The 23,847-nt window shown below is 51.5% G+C and overlaps 1 protein-coding gene across 2 annotated transcripts in view; it reads left to right on the top strand.

Annotated features, from left to right (window-relative positions):
- The first annotated feature begins 9,057 nt into the window (after nt 1–9,057).
- HERPUD2 (HERPUD family member 2) overlaps nt 9,058–23,847 on the top strand; it is a 28,407-nt gene continuing 13,617 nt past the window's right edge. The window contains exons 1-4 of one of the 2 annotated variants that reach the window (XM_031951673.1): nt 9,058–9,508; nt 17,990–18,067; nt 19,835–19,948; nt 21,698–21,852. In XM_031951673.1, coding sequence (XP_031807533.1) covers nt 9,356–9,508; nt 17,990–18,067; nt 19,835–19,948; nt 21,698–21,852 — 500 coding nt within the window. In that variant the 5' untranslated portion in view covers nt 9,058–9,355. Of the gene's footprint in view, nt 9,509–16,964; nt 17,526–17,989; nt 18,068–19,834; nt 19,949–21,697; nt 21,853–23,847 lie in introns of those variants that run through there. The other variant, XM_031951668.1, reaches the window with a different exon arrangement.

Below are 23,847 nucleotides of genomic sequence, written 5' to 3'. Positions count from 1 at the left end.
AGGTTGGTGCCGATGTAGATGCGCAGCTATTCTCTGGTTATGCTGATCCCAACGGAGCAGATCTCAAGTACTGTAAGTACTTGACTTGTAAGTACTTGACTCAAGTAAAGAGTCCCCAGGCCATTAGTCAAACCAAAGACACAAAGAAGCCATTCAAAAATGCTCTGAAATGTTGAAGAAAAATCACAAAAATAGTAGATTGTGCCAAGTCTTGTACCTCGAACCCTTAGTCTCCTGGACTGTGAAAGCATTAAAGTTAAACAAATAAGGAATACTTCTTGTATTCCTTTTTCAATCTTTTTTTTTTTTTTTTTTTTTTTTTGTGGGGTGATAAACTTAATTAAGTGATACATTTATCACGGATGGAACAGAATATTTAGGTGCTCTAAGAAATGATGAACACAATGAATACAAAGAAGCGCTGCAAGATTTATATAAACTGAAGCAAATTAAATTAAGCAGGGCCAGGAAAACAATGTATGATTACAACAATGCAAATGGAAAGAACAACTATAAAACATTAGAAACTGAATGTTGTGAAATAATAAAGAAAAAGCTTGTTCCCCAAGGAAAATATATGAGAAAACACCTGTCCTAAATTCTTTCCCTTCCATCTCTTAAATTGATTGTTAAATATTTTACCAGCACACTGTTGAATAAAGGAGGAAATGCAGCCTACGTAAAAACAGAATATGTGTATCAAAGTTATTTAAAATAAAAATACACAGAAGAGAACTCAAGAAAAAAGTGGGAAAAAAATCCCCGAGGGTGATGGATCAAACCCAAGTATCTTTAAGGAGAAAGAACTGCACAGCTGTCTGAAAGTTTAATCTTTATCTCCATCTTCCATATAATTTTATTCATATGTGAAAGCACTTTTAGCCTTTAGAAATAAACTCTAGCAACCTCATGTAAGGAAACCTGAGTATGATATATAATAGCTTTCAACATATTTATTGTATCACTTGGTCAAATGGTTATAATCATAACTATTACATACCAAACTTGTTATTTAATATATATGTGTACAAACACACACACACACATATATAGTGCATATTATTATATGTCATAAACTAGCCGATCTCACTCCAATTAAAGGTCAACTGCTGATAAAAATATACTTAAAATCTAAGAATCTGTTTGTTTTTTTCTTTGCCGTAGACTACTGTACCAATATGTTTACAACTCAAGTAAACCTGGTTGGTTTTCAGAACCAGGCGCTCAAAAACAAAGGTGTAAATGGTCTAGAGTCTTTTCAGCTATTGAAGAACAGCAAATAATAGCAGTAGTACAGTGTTGGAATCTTTACAAACTATTAAGCCATTAGAGTTGATAGAGACAATAATTATCTAATTTGGCATGGTTCAATGATTGATTTGATCTTGGAAGGAGATGTTTTGGGCCGTATAACTGATAGACAATAATACTTGTGTTCACACCTCCCTTGAAGTTCTTAGGGCCAAAGAGCATGCTGGGAGATATCCCACAATCCCACTCTCGGAGAAGCAGCATAAATACAGCTCCAGTGAGCCACTCAAAAGAATTTCTCCAGAACATTGACTGGGGTCGGAGAGGAGCACTCTGGGAGGAAGCCCACAAGCCCTATCTTCAAGGCAAGAGAGATTCATTGCATCTTCCAACTTGGTGCCAGCTGGAGGCTGAAGAAAGCAGAGGCAGAAGCCAAGGACAAAGCTGCAAGAGCTCTTGGAACCAAGCAGAGAAATAGGCCTCTGAGCTAACCGGGCTTTATTGAGGGACACAATAAAAGATCTGAACTTTTATCAGCTGGCTGTGATTTTGGAGTAATTATTTACTTGTAACGGAAACTAAGGCTGCCTCCAGAAAACATCCCCGAGAAACCTGGTCTTCCAGAGAGAACCACCTTATTATTATTTTAAAGAAGAAAAAACACCCATAGTACAGTATGAGAATATAGATCTGGGCCAAGTAGCATAACCTTAAAAAAGCTTCAGCATATAATATGGAAGAGAAGAAAGTGGTTAAAAAGAAAACAAAACACAACACATCTTTTTTCCAAGTCTTATAGGAACAACTTATTTTTTCTACTAGAGATAAAAATTGTAAGATGATATTAGGAAATAGCTTTAAAAATACATTGTTAGTTCATCCACTCATCCATTCATTCATTTTTTCATTCATTCTTTCCTTTATTCACTCATCAAACATTCTGCCAGTAGATCCTCAGCACCTCTCAACTGGACTATCAAAATAGCTTCTTAATTAGGTTCCATACTTCCAGTCTCTCTCTCCTTCACACAGCTAGCTATTTTTTTATTATAGCTTTTTATTGACAAAACATATGCATGAGTAATTTTTCAACATAGTCCCTTGCACTCACTTCTGTCCCAACTTTTCTCTTCTTTCCCTCCACTCCCTCTTCTAGATGGCAGGCAGTCTCACCCATGTTAAACATGTTAAAGTATATCTTAAATACAATATATGTATCTGTATGGTTCTTTTGTTGCATAAGAAAAATTGGATTCAGAAGGTAAAAATAATCTGGGAAGAAAAACAAAAATGCAAGTACTCCACATTCATTTCCCAGTGTTCTTTCTCTGGGTGTAGTTGACCTCTGTCCATCATTGATCAATTGGAACTGAATTGGATCTTCTCATTGTCGAAGATATCCACTTCCATCAGAATATATCCTTATATAGTATTGTTGTTGATCCTTTTTCAATCTTAAAGTAACCTGTTATTTCCTGTTCAGTTTTAAATTTTGATTCCTGTCCCACATGCAGGAAGATCAAGAGACAAGGAAGGTGAGAGGTCTTCCCCTCTCTTTGAGGACTTGCCATATTTCCTTGTGATGTACATATTCAGAGATATGGTGTAGTCAACTAAGCAGAAGTAGATGCTTTTCTGGAACTTCCCTGCTCTCTCCACAATCATGACTGTTGGAAATTTGGTCTCTAGTTCATCTGCTTCTTCAAAACTAGCCTGCTCTTTTGGTAATTCTGAGGTCACATATTGTTGAAGGCTAGCTAGCAAAACCTTAACCTTAGCCTAGCTGACACGGGAAATGGGTCCAATTGTTCAATAACTTAAACATTCCTGGACATGGCCCTTCCTCGGGGTTGGAATATGAACTGATCTTTTTCAAACCAGTGACTACTGTTGTTTTCCAAATTTGCTGGTGTATCAAGTGCAGCACATTCACAGGATCATCTTTGGGAATTTTACAAAGTCTTTCAGTGGCCCAATTTTAGTAGTCCAGCACTAGGTTGAGGGTTTTGGAGGAACTTCAGGGGTTTCATGCATTATTTACAAATTAGCAAAAGGATGTCATATAGGCAACTGTGATGTGAAGGTTAATTCAATTCCATTTTATAAAGTGTATTAGCACCCACTCTATGCAGGGTCCTGCAGTGTCAGCAGAAAGTTGCCTTAGCCACAGTGTTCTCTACAAGTGTGCTTTGCTGCCATTGCACTCTGTATCTACCCTCCCCTTTGATTCTATGAGTATTTCTGCAGGGAAATGCCCCATTTTTATAAGGGGAATATTTTCTTTTACTATTCTTACTATTTTTTAAATAAAGGCCTTTGCTAAGAGCTAAATCTATCTATAGGATATTAATAAATGAGAACCACACTGGTCAGGGCTCATGAACTATCACTTAGAAAAAAAGTGGTTTCAAACTTCTGGACAATTTGGTTGCCTCAGTGAGGCAGGCAGCCCAGTTCCCACATTATCTACTTCAGCAAAATCACAAACATTCTACCAAAATGAATACTGATTAAGAACTCCAGTGAGAAACTATGGCAAGTGAATTCTTCTAGCCCCAAAGTACATCAAACAATCAGCCAGAAGCTTATGAAAGGGGCTTCCAGCAAAGTCAGCAAAGTTCCAGCAAATACAGCAAGAGAGCCATCACTCATCGTGACCACAGAAGGGTCAGAGACATGAGTAGCTTGTAAGGCTTTATCTGGAGAGCAGAGGACATCTTTTGAACAATCCCCTTTCAAGGGCAGGGGTAGCTAGGTACAGTGGATAGAGCAACAGCCCTGAAGTCAAGAGGACCTGAGATCAAATCTGGCCTCAGACACGTACCACTTCCTAGCTGTGTGACCCTTGGTAAGTCACTTAACCCCAATTGCCTTAGCAAAAGAAAAAAAAAATCTCCTTTCTAATCATGATGTGCCTGATGTAGATACCAGATGACAGCAGGCACCAAAATTTGGGATTCAATTACAATGGCCATTCTTTTTAGCAAAAGGTTTATTTATTTAAGCGAATAGATTGTAATAAATATGAATAGATATGTAAGTGACAGACAATAGACACCTAGAATGAAATAGAATGAGAGAATATATGAAAGACAAGTTCCTCAGTGGAAGTCACAGCTACTCAGAAGAAAGAGAGCACTTTATGAGGTTGGGGCATGTCCTTAGCTTGCAGGCTAAATCCTGAAAGTGACTTAGCATCTTAAAAAGAGTTAGGTAGGTATAAGGAGGAAAAGTGGGGTTGGGAAGCATTGTGGAGTTAGGAGAAATATTACATGGCATGGGGGAGGTTCAGGAGAAAGGTATGTCAGTCATGGTAGACTGACCCAAAAGAGGTTGTGGCCATGGCATGAGCCGTAGATAAATTTATAGGGAGATTTTAACCTTAGGGCATGGCTGGTATTTCTGAAAAGCCATGGCATGGTGAGGCTGTCCAACACCTCTGCAGAGGATAAGTCTCAGGAACTTGATATAACATGATCTGTATCAGTGCTTTCTCCTTGCTAGCCATAGGAATCCATTCTTCAGTTTCTCTCTGCCAAACACACCATTCAAGATCTCATTAACCAGAAATCCACACCAAGGCTTTGGGAACCTACCAGATACAAATCTGACATGTAAACTCAGTATGTTCAAAACTGAACTCATTATTCCCAGTTCCAGCCCCAAACTTCCTCACTTCCTTATTATTGGCCAGGTCACCACCTTCCAGGCACCTAGGTTCATAATTCAACTGTCACTCCCAACTCCTCAATCACTCTATTCCCATCCCTTCTCCTGGCACATCCCCTTCCATCAAAGTAGTCCTGTGATTTCTTCCTCTGTCATATCTTTTGTATAGAAACACCTTTTCTCTGTCAAGGTCACTATTTTTAAGATTTGATTGTCTCCCTTCCAGATCTTAGTTGGGTACCACAAGGCTGAATCTTAGAAGTTTTAAAGTCTTCCTGTGATGACCGCGCTTAGCACCCAGAATATTTTAAAATCAGCCGGAGTCAGAATAAGGGAAAATCCTTGATCTTTATTCTTTGTGGAGGTGAAGGGGAATGGCTACACGAAGTAAGAGCAATCATGACACTAATCCAGCCAGCAGTGCCTCTGGCTCTCACACTCCACCCACCAAATCTTCTACACAATCTCCTATACAACACATCAAACTTGCACAGAGAGTGGGCGAGGCCATTCTTTCTCCAAGTTTATATTAATATTGTCCAATTGCTAATTAGCCTCAAGTGCTTGGACCTCACTGCATCTGCTCAGTTTCAGCCCATTGCATCTTCCCAGTGTAAAGTATACGCTGAACTTCACTTCTAGGTTCCTTCATTCAGCACGACTATCTTCTGATTCTTAAACTGCTTAAGTGAAATGGAGAATTTGAATAATTCATTGGTCATTGCAATCGTCTTTTCTCACTTTTTGTGCTGAAAGACAAAGTTTTCTCATACAGCCCCGAGGAGAAAAAGATTTATAAGCAGCTAATTTCTCTTGGAAAGCCAGAGATAGGCTCATATTTCACTCCTAATATTCTTGGAGATGGCAATGCTGTGCTGAAAAAGGAGGTCCCTGGGGCTGTTAGCCAGTGACAGGCATGGAAGATTGAAATACTTGCTAACTAAAACTCCATAGTCAATGAGGTGGAAAGCTTGTCATTTCTCCCTTTCTACCTCAGCAGCCTCTGAACCCAGCCCCTTGTTCTGGTTCATCTTTTTGGCTCAGTGGTTCTTCCTTTTCCCTCCCCTTCCCCTCAGTTCTTTCCCTCTCCCCAGGAACCTCCCAAAGTTGGCTTGTACTTATTCTCTAAGTGCTTTATGTGCACGTTCTTTCTCCAGATAGAACATGAGCTACTTGAGGACAGGCAGGATCTGCTTCATTTTTGTCTGGCCAAATGAGTGATAGAACAACTTGAAATGCCCAGAGCTAGGTCTGCTTTAGAAACTCCTCAGCATCTGGCCTGATGCTGTGTTTAGAATGAGTGCTTAATGTTTGGTGGCTAAATCTAAAGCATCATCTAGACAACACAGGGTTTGCATGTTTATTGATATATAATGACAAATTGAACAGCCAAGTCAGGAGTAAAGATTTCCAGATAGACTAGAAGTAGGGGTTGAACAGAATAAGGAATCATGTGATTCCAGGGCAACTCTGAAGTACCACCTCACACTAGAAACATGACAGAAAAAGAAAATGACAAATGTTGGGGAGTATTTAGGAAAATTGGAACGCTAATGCATTGTTGGTGTTGGGAAGTGATCCTACCATTCTGGAAAGCAATTTGGAACTATACTATATGGTGAAAGGGAAAAGCACAGTGTCAGTATAAGACACATTTTCCCCTGTTATTGAAGGAGTTTTCAAAAATCTCACTTTTTGGGAAGGGAGGAGGGGATACAGAGAAGAGCATGAAGAGGAGGAAGATACCAACACAGGAAGGGGCACAGAGAAGGCACAGAGTATAGACAAAGTCATTTCATTTTAGGTGTATCGCTTATATTCGGATTAATGGTGTAAAAAGGAAAGAAGCATTTATTATGTGCCTACTGTGTACTGAGCACTTTACACACATCTCATTTGACCCGTACAACAATCCTGTGAGGAACCTGAAACAGACAGAGCTTAGGTGACTTAGCCAGAGTCCCATCCCTCTTTAGTCCCGGATTCTGAATTTGAACCCTGGTCTTCCTGATCCTAAGGGCAGCTAGGTGGCGCCAAAGTGGATAGAGGACAAGCTGGAAGCAAGAGGACTCCTATTTCTGAGCTGAAATTTGGCCTCGGTCCTTGCTTAGCTCCTTGACCCTGGGGAAGTCACCTCATCTCGTTCGCCTCTGGCTTCCTCCTCGGTAAAACGAGTTGTAGAAGGGGCGACCCCTCCAGGATCTCTGGCAGGAAAACTCTAACGGGGGCCAAGAGTGTGACTCGACTGACAACAGCTCCCTCGCGCAAGCGGGGCCGCGCGGCGGCGAGGGAAAGGCGCCGCCTTCCGAGCGCTTACGTTTTAGCAGGGAGAAACTGGGGATATGGACGATTGAAAATGACTGAGCTCTGTGCACCTTGGTGCCGCCTAACGGCCGTGCGCGAGCTCTGCACACTGCGGACTGCTGCTCCGGAGCTCGCTGCACTTTGGTGCCACCTACTGGCCGTGCGTGAGCCCTGTGTGCCGCGGTGCCATCTAGCGGCCGTGCGTGAGCTTTCAGCTTGCCCCTCCTCTCCCCTCCAAGTCACTTTGGAGCTGCTCCCCTCCTGCCCCCAGAGCCAGAAGCTCTCTCCCTGGGTCGCCCGGAAGGAGCTTCTTGGCCTTCCGAGGTCGGAGCTGGCCGGAACTAGCTCTGCAGCCTGAGCCAAGAAACTGCTTGCAAGGAAGGAGGGAAACTTCCCTCGGGGATTTTGCTGCGGCTCCAAGGACCGTCACCCGGCCCCGCTCGGGGCTCGGCTCGCGCGCTGGGCCTGGGCTCAGGAACACAGGGTCTGACGCCTCCGAGGACGGCGAGGGGTTGTTTGCACCGGCACCCCTGGCACGCAGCACCCAATAGATGGTGCCCGTTCCCATGTTGCTCTTTGGTTTACTTAAGGGCTGCCCCCGGAGGAAAAGTGCTTCTCACATTCGCATCCTCTCTTGCGACGCCCGTTCTTGACCCGCTTTTGCGGAACAAAGCAACGCGCTGCCCATTTCACCTTTGCCCCCTCCTGCCCAGGCCACTGAACTACATCCTTTCCTCCGGCAAAGCCCCCAAGTGATGCGGGCCGGGGCCCCGGCCACGCCCAGAGCAGCCACGGGCTCCCCGTGGAACGGGGATCTTGCCCGGGGACCCGAGGAGCGCCACCTGGCGGTCGGGCCCGAGGAGACAGGCCTGCAGACGCCTCCTCAGCCCCAGCCTGTTGCCCCTCGCCTTGTCCAGCCGTGGCCTCAGCCCGGGGCCCGCGGAGAGGGAGGCTTGCGTTCGAACCCTGCACTGACGCTTCACTAGCTAGAGGGCTCTCTCGCCCGCCTCAGTCTCCTCCCGACTTCCCCCGGCACGGACGCTGGTCAGGGGCGCCCCGCAAAGTGGCAGCGCCCGCGCCCGCCGACTTCCCGGGGAACGCCCCCACGTCCCGGCATCCCCCGGGCTACCGCGCTCACGCCCTGCCCGAGGTTACCCTCCTCCCCCGCGAGGACACCTCCTCCCCCCTTCTTCCGGCCGAGCCTCCAAAGGTTGCGCGGGACCGCACCTACTTCCGGAGTCTCGGGCCTCCCTGAAAGGACGTACTTCCGCTCCCCGAAAGCACAACGCTGCCGCGTCCCCGTCCCGCCAGGCGCGGGAGCGAGCACGTCGCGGCCGCGGCTCACCTTGCCCATGCCCCGCCCTCTCCTCTTCGCGCAGGCGCAGCACGGATGCTTGGCCTCCGCTCCTTGGCACCGCCCAGCTCCCTCCCTCTTTCGCGGAGCGCCGGGCGGAGCCGGGCCGCAGCGGCGGAGGCGGAGCCGGGATAACCGGTGTTTTCCGCGAGGAGGAGGCTCGGGCCCCGAGGGCGAATCGCCCGCGCTGCCTCTCTCCGCTGCGGGCGGCCCCGGGGGTGGCCAGCTTCCCGGGGGTGAGCCTCCCCGCCTGGCCCGGCCCGGCTTCCGTCCCCGCGGCCCCGGCCTCTTCCTGACGCCGCCGCCCGGCCCGGCCCGGCTTCCGTCCCCGCGGCCCCGGCCTCTTCCTGACGCCGCCGCGGTCTCTTGGCCGGGCCGGGCTTCCGTCCCCGCGGCCCCGCTGGGACGGCCCGGACGGAACGGGAGGGCCGAGAGGCCGCCGCGCCGCCCGCTCCCCTGGCCCAGCCCGGCCCCGCAGGCCCGGCCCCGCGTCGTCGGTGGTCGCCTTGTTGCGTGGCCGGCGGGGGCGAGGGCCGGGCCGGGGCCGGGGGCCTCTTCCTCTGCCGCCCCCGTCCGTCGCTCCCGGTCTTCCCCTCCCCCAGGCCGCCGGAGCCCGGGCCGGAGCTGGCGGGGACTGTCCCGTTCCGCCCCCGCGGCCCCGCCCGCCCATGGCCCGCCGCTGCCTCGCGTCCTCGGCCCATGGACTCGTGACCGAGCCGGACTCGGAATAATCGCCGCCCGCCGCGCCCGGCCCGGCCTCCGGCCTCGGCCGCCGCCATGGAGGGCCCGAGCGGGTCCGAGACGCCGCCCGTGACCCTGATCATTAAGACGCCCAACCAGCGCTACGGCGACCAGACCGTCCGCTGCCCGGACCAGTGGAGCGTGGGCCGCCTCAAGGCGCACCTGGCCGACGTGTACCCGGGCAAGCCCGTGAGTCGGGGCGGGGGCGGGGCGCTGGCGCGCGGCCGGGGCTTCTTCGGCTCAAAGCCTCGAGGTTAGATTTGGAAGCGGCTTCTTAAGTGAGGGGCCCCTAACGCTCCCGTTTGTGCTCTGGAGGTTTTTCTGCGTTTGCATTTTCGCGTGATTTCCTCCTTGTCCGTTTTAAGCGGCGCGCTTTACGCGTCCAGAAATGTTCTTGTGACCAGGGCTGCCTTTGCACCTGCTGGAGTGCCCCAGGGGCCCGGCGCAGCGCGGCCTCGCCCAGCCTCGGACTGGCTCCTGCCCGTGGCCCGGACTCCGTCCCATTCCTAGGGGCGCGTGGCCGGCCGTAAGCGAGGTGCCCGGTCCGGACCTCTAGTAGCTGCGACTCGCCCGCATTCGCTCCCACCCGCTGCCCGCCAGGCCCACTGGAAAAGCTTGGCCCGGTTTCTGCCTCGGGTAATTTTTCTTCTCTCCACTTGTTTGCTTTTTATCCTCCTTCCCTTGTCTGCGGCCAAAGATGTGGGAAAACACGTAGCTTGGCTTCTCCGCCTCCCGCACTGCCAGGGCCTCCGCGTTCAGAGCGGGACAGGAAAGGAAGGTCGGAGCCGCGGGGCCCTGGGAAGGGCATCAGGTTGTTGCGGTGCCGGGCCCTTGTGGTTCTGCTCCTCTCCCCTCTGCCTCTGTTCAAACAGCTCTTGCCGGTTTCTCTGAGTCTGCCCCTCCCTGGGCCATGCTCCCTTCCGTTTGTGAGCCTTAGAATTAGCCCCCCCTCGTTCTTAGTTCTTTGCCACAACAGATAGAGCAGGTACAGGTGTTTGTCTAACCCTTAATCTCTTTGGAGCAGAAACAGACCTAGTTGTCCCTGCCTTAAAGAACGCGCAAAGCTTAGGGACTGGGATTTTCAGAAAGATTGCCTCAGCCCCCTGCTCCCCCACCTCAGGGGGCCTGTCTTCCCACCGCCCTCCGGGAACTGCCATTTTCCTTTCTACCCAATGAAATGGTTTCCGGGGGCTGCCCTTCCTTTTGATTTGCATGTTCCTAATAATGAGTGCCAGCTTCTACCCTTTGCTCCTCACTTGTTTCCTCTCAGTACTCGGCCTGTGTAGATTTAGGACGGGAAGGAAAGGGACGACTCGGTCTTTTTACCAGGGAGACTCGAGGCCCGGAGCGGTGGAGCGGCTGCACCGGGTCTTAGCGGCCAGCCGGGATCCCAAGCCCCGGTAACCAGTCCCGCGCTTTTCCCCGTTGGTTACGCCGTCTCCCCGTGCCGGCTCTGCAGGGAGTCCGCCGCCTGGCACCCGAGGGCCTTTTGTTTCTCCCCGGAGACTGTCTCGGCCCTCAGTACGTCAGGATGTTGTTAAGCACCAACTCTGCCGGGCCCCATGATTCAGACACAAGAATGGAACCGGCCGGGTCCTCAAGGAGGGTCAGCGTGTCACGTTAGGGCGTGGTGGGAAGCCCGTGGGCCCCCTCCCAGAGGAGACCAATTGTGTGGAGGTCTGGTCAGTGGAGAATTTATAACGAGACGACTTCAGGGACCTCCATCAAGACTCTGAACTGCGGGGTCAGGAAAGGCCTGCTGTGGGGAGGCTAATGAGCTGTGTGAATGACCCTGGGGAAGTCCTTTAACAGGCTCGTGGCCTCAGTTTCCTCATCTGTAAAGTAGGGGTCATTCACAGGGTTCAGGGTTGTCAGGATCAGAGGTTTCTGTGTGTAAAGCGCTTGGCAAGCTTTAAAGGTTCTGTAGACGGGCCGGTTGTCATAGTGATGCTTGGTGACCCTATTTGGGTTTTCTTGGTCGCACTGGTTTGCCAGCTTCTCCATTTTACAGATAAAGGAACTGAGGCAAACAGGGTTAAATGACTTGCCTCAGGCTCACTAGTGGCTGTCTTCCTGAGCCTGCGGGCGCCGCCAGCGCCTGCCAGGTAGTTATTAGTATCGAAGGGGTTCCGAGGTGCAGATGGGACCTGTGCTGAGACCAGGGCCCGGCGGGGATTGTCGTGTGCAGACGTAACCCGGGGCCGCTGTGCTTGGTAGCATGGGACGGAGGTATGTTATGACCCCTGTTTCACAGTAGGAGGCGCTGAGAAGGGCCCCCCCATCTGGGGAGTGGCTGGGATCTCCTCCGGGCCCGGCCCACCCTTCTGCCAGGATTTCCGTACTGAATTGGTATCTTCCCTCACCCGGTGCCCTGCTTAGGGGACCCAGCCATTCATGCTGGTGCTTCCTCCAACATCTTGGTCTCCCAGTTCCAGTGATGACCTCTAACCTCAGGGAACACAGAGGGAAAGCCAAGATCCCACCCAGGTCTGTTATCAGAAATCTGACGGTAATAATTTGTGCCATGTTCCTCTGGCTGCGCTTGGCCTAAGCCTCTTCTGCCTCTTTCTGTGCCCTCTGGTCCCTCGGGCCTTCCCTGCTGTCCCTCAGCATCTCCTCCAAGAGCCTTGGTCTTGGAGGGTGATGAGAGGACGTGTGCGTCTGCCTGCGTTCTGGACAGATTTGTCCACCTTGTTTCGCCGAGGCCTCATTACCATGAGGCAAGGGAGTGCTTTATTGCCCTCTGTTCTCTGCCCTTCATGTGGATTTCCTCTCCTCAGCCTTCCCCTGCACTGACACCAGAGGACCTCAGCCCAGGCTGCATTTGGAAAGTGGACCTTCTTGAGCAGGGGATAGCCTGCCTGTCAGATCTTTGGAGAGAGGAGGAAAGAAGAACTAGAGAGGGTTCTAAAGCACAAAGTGGCTAATTTTGAGTGCATCAAATTAAAACGGTTTTGCACAAATAAAACCAATGTAGCAAAGATTAGAAGGGAAGCAGAAAGCTAGGCAACACTTACAACCAGTGTTTCTGGTCAAAACCTCAGTTCTCAAATATATGGAGAACCGAGTCAAATTTATGAGACTACAAGTCATTCCCCAAAGGATCTGAACAGATGACTGTCAGATGAAGAAATTAAAGCATGTCTAGTCCTATGAAAAAAAGCTTTAAATCACTTCTGATTAGTGAAATGCAAAGTAAGACAACTCTGAGATCCCACTATGCACCTCTCAGATTGGCTAGAATGACAGGGAAAGATAATGCAGAATGTTGGTGGGGATGTGGGAAAACTGGAGAGACATGAACTGATGCTGAGTGAAATAAGCAGAACCAGGAGGATATTGTATATGGCAACAACGAGATCATGTGATGATCATTTCTGATGGAATGATCACAATGAGGTGATTCCAGGTAATTCCCAGTGGTCTTGCGATGGAGAGAGCCACCTGCATCCGGGGAGAGGACTGTGGTTTGAAGCATAGTGCTTCCACCTTTTTCCCCTTGGCTTGCTTTTTCTTTTTTGTGGTTTTTCCCCTTTTGCACAACATGACAAATATGGAAATAAGCTTAAAAGTATTGTATGTGTATAACCTGTAGCGTGTGGCTTGCTGTGTTGAGGTGGGGAAGAAAGAAAGGATTTGCAACTCAGAACCTTACAAAAGGAATGTTAGAAAGTATCTTTACATGTATTTGGAAAATAAAATCGTATTAAGCAAAACCCCAACAAAAGAAAAGATTAGCTCCCTTCCTGAGCCTCTTGTGCCCTGCTCTCTCCTTCAGCCCCCTTGACAACTGCTTCTAGTTTCTCCTTTATCTCAGGCTTGGATGAGGAGGTAACTTGAGTCTAGCGAGGGGTGAGGTCTCTGATAGCTGGCTGCATCAGAGAGAGGGGTCCTGGGGTGACCTTAGGCTGGACCTGAAGTGATCTGGGAAAAGGAGGCTTGTGGGAGCTGGGGGGGCGCCAGGAGTGTGGGTGGCTCCCTCAGCTACCCACCCACACCCGGCCTTTGATCTCTCTTTACTGGGCGCCACAAGCCCCGTCCTCCAGCCGGACGGGCCTCACTCACAGGGGCTGTTGTGGCCCCGTCTGCCTCTTCTTCCCTTCTGGGGCCAGAAGCCTAAAGAAAGGGCTCTGTGCTCCCGCCGCTGCCTTTCGTCTGTGAGCCTTATCAGCTCTGTGCAGCCCGGCTTCTGACCGCATCGCTTCTCTCCAGAGTTAGCAGCTGTGTCTCAAGAGTTCTTTTGGGTCCTTATCTTCCTGGGCCTTCTCACCGGGTTGCCCAGCCTCTCCTGGATGCTGCTTCCTCCCTGGGATTTTGTGATACTGCGCTCGTTCACTCTCGCTCTGTATCTCTCTGTCTCTGTCTCTCTCCCCTCTCTCTCCTCCTTTCTCTGTTTCTCTATCTCTCTCTTTTCCTTTCTGCCTGCTAATGTGTTCTCAGGCTTGGCTGGTGCCCCATCTGTGTCTTGCTCCCCAAGGCTCCTCCCCGGGCCGTCTTTCCTTTCCGTGCCATCTCAGGACCACCTCCCTCGATCGTTTCTAGATGACTGCCCAGGGCTGTCCAGCAGTCGTCATGCTGTCCACTTGGCCTCGGTGTCCCCGCTTCCTAGTTGAGCATTTGGAGCCAGAAGTCCTCCAGGCATCTTCCACACATAATGTCCACCTGGAAGTCCTCCTCTCCTCCTCTTCCTCCTCCCAGCCCCGCTCTGACCCACTTCTCCTTTTGTTGGGGCCAGCGGCATTCTGAAGGACCAGCCAGGCTTGGGACTGGGCCTTCCTCCTCCTGCCGACACATGGGGAGAATGGCCAAAGCCTGTGTTGACCTTCAACCTGAAAGGGGAGCTTGGGGGGCGCAGCCTCTGCCTAGAGAAGGGGGGGCTCCCTGCAGAGACCACTGGGGCCCTGCCATGTGGCGGCTCCCAGTGCTGGCGGGCCCAGTGAGTGGCTGCCAGGGCCACGGGCAGGGGTGGCTGTTGCTGGTTTTGCCATGGGCAGCGTTGTGAGGCCTTGCCCTTTGGGCATTTTCTCCATGGGGGAAGCAGAGACTTTGTCGGACTGAGGGCCCTTTGGTTTTGTGGCAGTTCAGTTGTTTCAGGCATGGCCAGTTCTTGGTGACCCTCTGGGGTTTTCCCGGCAAAGAAGCTGGTTTGTCTTTCCATCTCTGGCTCATTTTACAGGTGTGGGAACTGAGGCAACAAGGAGAAATGACTCACTCAGGGTCACACTGTGTCAAAGGCTGGATTTGAATTCAGGTCCTCCTGACTGCAGGCCCAGTGCTGTACCCAGTAATAGCCGGGTTGTGTCGAGTGCCTTTGGAGGACGTGGGGGCTCTGCTCCTGGGCACTCACTGGCAAACCCTCAGCTTGAGCTGCTGTGGAACTGTGTTTTAGAGACGCCCCGGAGCCTTCCTCCGGGCTGGAGAGGACTCTGCTCTTTTCCCGGCAAGGACTTCTTTCTGCTGTAGGGCTTTTGTCCCCATCCGGGGTCTGCGCCAACCTTGGCGCCTACATGCGGCGGTTCTGCCACTGGGCTTGCTGCTGGAGCTCTTTCTGGCCTTCCCTTTCCGCCCCACTGGGCCTCGTTCCAGGCTTTTTGCAGGTTTGTTCTCCCTCTTCCCCCGGTCTCTCATTCGCTTCACTAGGCCTTTCCTCAGGGCCTCCCGGGATGAATTTGGGGGTACAGAGACCCAGAAATCCCCCAAGAACCTGCTCTTGAGCCGGAGGATCATCTCGCGCCCAGAGGAGGCTTTGCAGCCGGGTGCTGCTAAGTTATCTAGGAGTGCATGAGAGACCCCTGAGCCGGGGTTAGAAAGGGAAGGACTGGCAAGACAGCCTGGCAAAGGCAGAGCAGACAATTTGCTTGAAGATGGGGAGCCCAATGACAGAGAGTCTTTGCAAGGCCAGCTCTCCCCAGGCTGCGGGGAACCCCAGAACCTCCCCCGTGTTTTTGGGTCGTCCGCCTGGCAGCTGCAGGGGAAGGAGTGTGGACGGCTCCAGGCTGGTGATGGTTCTGGGGTTGTGGAGAAGGGGGAGAAGCTGAGGAAGGAAGCTTAAGACGATACTGGGGGGGGGGGGAGCCTCGGATGCTTTGGAACTTGTGAACATGGATGAGAGGGAAGATGCAGATGCTCGCCAGAAATAGCTGTTGGGGGGGAGGGCGAGTTTTAGGGGGCAAGAGAAAGAAATCCCTTTTGGACGGGCTGATGCTAAAATGCCCAGGGATGTCCAGCGAGGGTTTGGAAAGGTGGGGGAGGCTTGGAGAGGTTAGAGAAGGTCTCAGGAGGATAGAAATCGGCACGGAACACACAGCAGCAGCAGCATTTATTTGGCAGATGGAGGGGAGAAGGAAAAGGCAGCCCCTTCTTGCCAACTCAGACTCAGATACTTAGAAGTTAGGTAACTCCAAACAAGTCACTTAACCTGCCTCAGTTTCTCCATTTGCCCCTCTCCCCCATTTGGGAGCACATGGAAGAATAGGGCAGGGACCCACAGGGGAGCCAGGAGGCCCTGAATTCACCCTGACACGGTGTGACCTTGGACAAATCACTTCCTCCTGATGGGGCCTTGGAGAGCTGGTGGGAAGGAGGCAGCCAGGAGGCGAGATGCTCTCAGTGGGGGCCGGCGTTCACGCTGGTGCTGGATGCCCTGCGGTCTCATGTGATGGTCATGGTGGCCTCGGGACCAGGGTGCTCCCCTTATTCTCCCTTTGGCCCTCGGGCGGGAGGGCGCAGCATCCCAGAGTGCCCACCTTGCCCGCCCGGCTGCTCTGCTTCCCAGAAAAATGCCAGATCCCCCATTAGTCACCAGCCCTTTGTGGACAGACCCCATCCTCCTTCATTGTATCCCAGTGCTTAGCCAGGGCCTGGCTGAAATTCAGAGTGGAGCTCCAGGGGGTTTCAGGTAGGAGAGCCAAGCAATGGCTGGTGGGAAGTGGGGAGGGAGGACAGGCCCGAGGCCGTTTTCTCCTTCTGGCCGAGGTAGTGCTGGGAGAGGAAGAGAACTGGAGGAGATCATCTCCCCAGGGAGAGCAGCCGGGTTCCCAGAGTGCAAAGAGAGCTGGGAGCGAGTGGAGGGCGCTAACCCGGCTGGAGAGGGCAGAGGAGAACCCGGACAGGCTCGGGCCGAGGTCCCCTCCCCGGGGGGCACCTGGCATGCCAGGGGTAGCAGAGCTCTAGGGAGTCTAAGAGCAAACCCAGGAGAAGGGGCGGATGTCATTAGCCATTTGCTAGGAAGAGGTCTTTGGCTGTAGTGGCCTGGGGCTGCATGGGGAAAGACCCAGAGGGCCCCCTGCCCACTTCGGGGAGGACAAGGGTCAGCTGGAAAGGTTCAGAAGTGGGCGTAGGGGATACCATGGCCCTCAGGTGAGCTGAGCTGGGCAAGGTCAGCGGCCTCCCTGCCTCCTCCAGAGTCAGACAGAGATCTGGACGAGTGGAGATGGGCCTGGATAGGGGAGAGGGGTTGGCCTTGGGAAGCTGAGGGCTTCATTTTGATTGAAGGAACTGCCCCATCAGGGGTGAAGGCCAGGGAAGAAATGAGGCAGAGGACAGCCTCTTACTTCTCTCTGTTTATCTCCCTCCCTCCCCTTCCCCTTTCTCGCCTTTGCCCTTCCCCCCCCCCCCCCCCCCCCCCGGGTCCAAAACAAACAGTTGCTGTTGACGGTCACTCTGAGCCAGTCTGGCCCAAACTCGAGTCTGAAAAGCTAAGTAAAGATGGGCAGGGTGATCCCTGGGAAACCCGATAACTCCAGAAGTGTTTGAGATAGGATGGGAATCTTTTGGCTCGCTGGGCACACCCAGTTAATTCCGTGCCTGGCCCAGGTCCACGTTCCCCCAATCTCCAGTTTACAAGGAGAACGGGAACCAACTTCTCCCCGGACACACTGGGTCGGCCCATGGATCCGAACCTGACCGGGTCCACTCTGTCTCCTGCTCATGCCCCAGCCTAGCGTTTTACTCTGAGAAAAAGTAAAAAATAAAATCTGGGTGTGGCGGGCCCGCTTCCCCTGTGTGGGTAAAAGACCTCCCCCTTTCTATGCACAGCCATTGTGGGGGCAGCTTTTATTTCCCCTTCTCACAGAACTGCTTAAGACTCCAAGGAGCCTGGGAAGGGAGGACACTTTGGGGGCAGAGCACCGGTTGGTCCCCCACAGATTTCCAGCACCTTCTTCATCTGAAAAGTGGGAACTGTAATAGCAAGTTCTCTCACAAGGTTATTGTTGCAACTGAGGAGACAAGCCCTTGGGACCATCCCTACATCGTAGGCTGCTGTGGCTCTTGTCACTTTTATTATTGGCTGTTAATAATCATCAAATGTGGTTCAGAAGGACAAAAAGATGGCGGCACAAAAGCCCGGCCCACATAACACTGCCCTGACCGTTTTTTTTCAATTAATTCTTTCAAGTTGAATGTTTCAAGGCTGAATGTTTAGAACCCAGCCGGCCACTTCCTGCCCAGCTTTATTTCTATGGTTCTAATTATGTTACCAGCATTTTCTCATCAGAAAGTGAGGAGAGACAGACAGACAGACACTGTGTGTGTGTGTGTGTGTGTGTAGCCAATCCTGCCAGCTTTCTAATGCTTTGAGAGTAAATGGATTTTTTGACTTTTAGTCAGGATGTTGCCCCCAGCTGCAAGTTGTGTAATTAGGATTCTTCTCTTTGTCCCATCTTGTAGCGCACAAAGGATCAAAGACTGGTGTACTCTGGCAGACTGCTTCCTGACCATCTGCAGTTGAAAGATATTCTCAGAAAAGTAAGGCCTCCAACCCCATTTGCTAAGTTTGTCGTTGCTTTTCTTTTTGAAAAGGGCCGTGTTCGGAAAGGAATTGGCTTCCAGCGTTTCGTTTCCCACTTTCTAAGAACTTGAAATTACTCCTTAGAACGTGTGGCGAGGCTAGGGCGCGTTCCTGAAGCCTCCTAAGGAGCTGTTAGAGTAATTTGCTAACTTGTCAGCAAGGTGTGCATCTGATAGCCCGTTGTGAAATGGGTGGAGCCATGGGGGGCATTAAAACTGGGGCCTTTCTGACTCTGCCATGGGGGGTGGGCGAGGTTTTTCCACTGTTGATGAACTGGCATCGATCCAGCCAAAAATCTTCAGGCTTTTCCAGGGGCCCGATGAGAGGTGCTGGATACAGGCAGAAATTGAAGTAAAATCTCCTTAGCCATTATCTGAATCAGACTTTTTAACTTGACCCTTAACAGTGCCACAGTTGACAGGCTGGAGATAGATTACTATGTGGGGGAGCCATAGACTACTCTGGCGTTGGCGGGGTGATCTTGGGCTGAGGTTCTCCAGGAGCTCCCCGGCCACCCACAGCCTGTAGTACTGATTCTGGGAAGGAACCCCTACTTTGAAGTTGGAAGGGACACCCAAAGCCAGTCAGCCCAGCCAACCCCCCACGTTAGGAGAGCTGCCCGGCCAACCCCCCAGTGTCAGGAGAGCTGCCTGGGAACACACAGGATTGGCCCCTGGGGCAGGGCCTTGAGCCAATGTCCTTCCCCTGCCTTGGGAAGTGCATTTCTGTGGCTTGGGATAAGCTGGAATCCCAGATGACAACTGCCCCAAGAGATGGCCAGATGCTGAGGCTCAATCCTGGCCAAGATCTCGAGGCCCATTCACCTTGCCGTCCCCCCAGCAACAGACCCCCCCTCCCCCAGCTCTTGGCTCCCTGTCGTTCTTTTTGACTGTTTGCACCCACCATTTCTCCACTTCCATCTGTCCTCCTCCTTCCTCTCAGCTGCTCTTTTTTCCTCCTCTTTTTATGTGGTTTCCCTTTGTCTCTTGTTCCCTTGCCTCCCCTGGGGGTCTAAGTAGCCACAGGGTTATAGATTCTTGTGAGCTAGAAGGGGTCTTGGGGGCGGTCTAGTCCAACTTTCCCCACTTCTCTTTATGCTGTTGAGGAGGAGGCCCTTAGGCGGGACTGGGAGGTGAGCCCCCAGTCTCCAATTCCAAACCTCACTCAGATTAAAGAAATTAGTGCCTCCCTCCCCCCCCCCCCCCATCCTGTTCTGGTGAGGGGAGAAATAAGGGGAACTCTTAAGTATCCTTGAGTACTGCAGTGGTGATAAAAGTTTAAGGACTGGTTTTATCCCAGACCTCACAGGACTTCTGTCTCCCAGTGAGCAACCACAGAAAGGCCCGGGGAGTGCGTTTCCAACTGCAATCATTTGCACTTCTTTCCCAGTTGTAGTTTCCATGCATGGCTTGCATTTGGGATATGCAGACTCTCCAAGGTGACAGTTAGGATGTCAGCTTTGATTTTTGAGGCCTGGATGTTTTTGATGTCGAACCCCCGGATTTCTCTTGGTCCAGTGGGCGGCTGCAGTGGAGCTGCCGTCCCATCCGCACCACTGTAGGGTCTCGGAGTTTGAGATGCTCTTCAGATGCCGAGGAGCCGCGGGCAGCAGCCCCAAGACTTGCCCCACCCAGAAGCTGAGTGAGAGCCTCACAACACTCCCTCGGGGCTTCACAACAGGCTGCCAAGGATTACTTGGTGATCTCTGCTTTATTTCATTTTAGCAAGATGACTATCATATGGTCCATCTAGTCTGTGCTTCTCGATCTCCTCCCAGCTCCCCACAGTCCAACAGCCGGAGAGGTAGCGAGGAAGCCTTGACCTCCATCAGCAGTTTTGTGAGTGTTGGCCTGGTGGGGATGGGATGAGGGAGTACTGGGAAAGAAGGCCCTAAGCCCTGAAAACCCCCAAAACCCCTCAGAGATCTCAGGGCCACTTCCTGCGGGAGGCCTTTTCCCTTCTCCCTGGTCAGTCCGGAGTATTGGCCCCTGAAGTTCTCAGCATTTACTCCCCATGTACTTGTCTCTGGGTCTGCCAGGGACCCATTTTTTATCCTGGGTGTGGGGGCTTAGCAAATGCTTACTGACCTGGTAATCCCCGGGGGAGCCTGCCGGGCTGATGTGGGAACCCCAAGGTGGAGGAAGGTGGAGGTTATGCTTTTTAAATGCCCGAGGCGGAGTGGGAGAGAGCTCTTGTTTCAGGAGCGGCATTGATTTTCAGGCATTTCTTGAATGCTGCACTTAGTACGTGCCGACTTGGGGGGTGGGGGTGGGGCAGGGCCCGGGGTTTCCCTTTAAGCTTACCCTGCCCGTCTACACCTGACCAGCGTGTCGGCCAGGCTTCCCCAGCAAGGAGCTCCCTGGGTCGCAACAGTGGCCGAAATGCCTCCAGCTGCCAGGCTTCCCTAGGAAGGAGCTCTGTGCTGAGGAGCTCGGGCTGCGGTCGCTGTGGCCTCCGGCATTGTGGCACTAAGGCTGTTTTAGAATAACTCAGAGCGGGTCAGGGACTGCCACCAAAATGACTGATTAAAGCCAGATTTACACAGACAGTCTGACAGAAGGAGGGGGCTTGTTCCCTGAGAGCATCTCCCTTGGGAGTCCTGCTTCTCCCTGCAGGAGGGACATTTCTGTTTGCTCCTCTGGGGCCCTCATTGCAACGAGCTCCATGAATCTTTGCCTGTCGTTATCAGCATCCTCTGGCCTCTGGCTTAGATGTACCCAGAGAGTATCGAGGGACTAAGAAGGGCCTGCCCTTGAGTGGATCCTGTATGTAGGGGGACCAGCAACCCCCAGGCTGCCCAGGGACCCCCGTGGGGCTGGCAGAAGGGTGCAGAATTCCCTGAGTTGGCAAGCACTCATGCTGAAGAGGCTACTCTCCCACCTCCCCGACCCCTGGGTCACTTTCTCTTCTCGGTTAGGGACTTGTCTTAATTAAGAAAGCGGATCACCTCCTTCTCCTGCCCCCAAGCCTCATCCCAGCAGATTCAGGAAGAATCTGGGACCCTGGAGCTTCAGCTCCTAGATGCCCGAGCAGGTCCCACAGGTAGGGAGGTCCTCTGGTCGGCTGCCTGGGCTGTTGAGGTCCCAGACCAAGATGGGCAGGACGGGCACAGTCTGTGGTGAGCCCTCTGACCTCCTCACGGGCCACTACGTCCCCATTCGGGCCCTTTGACGACGCTTCCTTTCGCACTTTTCCCAACTCCAAATGGCTTGTGTGCCAGGAACTGTGCCCAGGCACTGCCTGTGACCTTCCCTGCTCCCTGTGGTTTGAGGTTGGACCCTCTTGGGGCATGAAGCAGCCCAGGCCTCTCCCCTGCTCATGCCCTGTCTCCCTGACTGGGGTCCAGCCCCAGGGACAGAACTTATTGGGCTGGTTACCAAGAGCCTTTCTGAGTGAAAGTCTGCACAGTGGGAGCCTTGCTCCTTCCCCAGCCCCAGCGTCCACTGCAGGCCCCTTCTGAGTATATTTAGCGCTCTGATAGAATTGTGGGAACAGGCCGTGCTCGCTTGTACTGGGAACGTAGAGCTGTGATCCCTTGGGTTGCTAATGAACCAACTTACCTGAAAAAATTCAAATTGTATTTTAAGAGTTCAGATAATTCGGGATCATCAACTCCATCTTCGAGTCAGGAGTCTCTGACTGCCACGGCCAGTTCTGGTTCTGAAGGCCCGAGGTACCGGAACTCACCACAAGCACCAGCCAATCCCGAGCAGAGCCTGCAGTTCCCGTACGTGGTGCAAGGGTAAGTAGCTTGGGGAATTCAGTGCAGAGGCTGGAGGAGATGGGAGAGAGATGAGATGGTCAGAGGCTGACTGTCTCTCTGGGGGCTTCCAGTGTCCAGAGCTGGGCTGTGCTCAGCTTGCTCTTAAGTTCAAGTGCAGCCTCAGGCACTTACTGACTAGATGAGCTTGGCAAGTCTCCTCCCTTCTGTTGGCCTCATTTTTGTGAGGGTAAAATGAAAAATTTTAATGACTTTTTATTTTTTCCAAATACATGCAATGATAGTTTTCAGTATTCATTCCTGTAAGGTTTGGGGCTTCAGGTTTTTCTCCTTCTCCTCTTCCCTTCTCCTGTCCTAGATGGTTAAGCATGTGCAGTTCTTCTATACGTGCTTCCATATCTCTCATGTTGCACAAGAAAAATCTGATCACACAAGAGAGAGAGAACAAACAGATAACCAAAAGGTGAAACTGCTCCGTTGTGATCCACATTAGTTCCCATAGTCCTCTCTCTGGGTGCAGATGGCTCCCTCTATCACAGGCTATTGGGATTGGCCCAAATCACCTCATTCTCGAAAAAAGCCATGTCCATCACAGTTGATGATCATGTAATCTTGTTGTTGCCGTGTACCATAATCTCCTGCTTCTGCTCGTTTCCCTCAGCATCAGTTCATGTGAATCTCTCCAGGCCTCTCTGAAATCATCCTCCTGATAGTTTCTTATAAAGCATAATTTTCTATAACATTCATACACCATCATTTATTTATTCAGCCATTCTCCGACTGATGGACATTCCCTCAATTTCCAGTTTCCTGCCACTACAAGAGGGCTGCCACAAACATTTTTGCACATGTGGGTCCCCTCTCCTCCTTTAAGGTCTCTTTGGGATATAAGTCCAGTAGAGACCCTGCTGGATCAGAGGGGATGCACAATTTGAGAGCCCTTTGGGCATACTTCCAAATTGCTCTCCAGAATGATTGGACCAGCGCACAGCTCTACCAGCCATGTGTCAGTGTCCCAATTTTCCCACATCCCCTCCAGCATTCATCATGATCTTTTCCTGTTAGCTTAGCCAGTCTGAGAGGTACAAAGTGTAACCTCAGAGTACCATTTTCATTTCTCTAATCAATAGTGATTTTAGAGCATAAAATGAGATTTTTAAAAGTACTTTTATATTTCAAAGAAGGAAGGAAGTGAGCATTTCTGAAGTGTGCCAGGCACTGTGCTAAGTGATTTATAATTTATCTCATTTGATCCTTAAATACACGTTTTCATTTTAGAGGGTTAATAAATGCTATGCAGGGAACCTTCACGTCTGGAAGTTCCATCTGCTAAGGCAGAGCCTCGGCTCTTCAGAGAGAGCAGCTTACAGGATTGTGGCCAAGGTCCCATGGGTGTGCCATAGGCAAGACTTGAATCCAGGACATGTGAATGTCTGGCTACCCGCTCTTGTACCATCCCACTTTTCATGTACTAGGTGAATTAGTTACCCTATGCATACCTGTGCCCACTTAGGAAGGCAAGGACAGATAGCACCCGATGTGGATATAAGTGGTTTGTTGACAATTAAGCAAGGGCCTAAGTTGTGATGCTCAGAGAATGATTTTGTGGTAAAACCCCCAGAACAAGGTGGATGATAGAAAATGTGTCCGCCCCTCAGCCTGTCCAGTATCTGGGTCATGAGGAGGTTTCCCAAAAGTCCATTGTTGCTTCCTGTACCAGGATGACCAGCCCAGCAGAAAAGCCCTGCGGACCAGCCAGGCTCGCTCCCAAGCCGCCACTTCAGGCATCCATGGTGGGGGATGGGTGGGGACCAGGAGTCTGCCTTGGGTTTGTTATTCCTCTTTAAAATAAATGGAACAGGAGCAGCGGCCCTTGACAACAACCATTTCAAGAAGAAAAGTCTGGCCCAAGTCAGAAACCTGGAAGGTTCATGGAGGCATGGACACCCACTCTCTGAGGGACTGGAAGGTGAGGCTGGACCGTAGCCGGGCAGCATCTGCACTGGGGCTAGGAGT

This window comes from Sarcophilus harrisii, chromosome 1 (assembly GCF_902635505.1).
Source record: "Sarcophilus harrisii chromosome 1, mSarHar1.11, whole genome shotgun sequence".
Classification (NCBI taxonomy): domain Eukaryota; kingdom Metazoa; phylum Chordata; class Mammalia; order Dasyuromorphia; family Dasyuridae; genus Sarcophilus; species Sarcophilus harrisii.
This window is presented reverse-complemented; position numbering and strand designations above follow the sequence as displayed.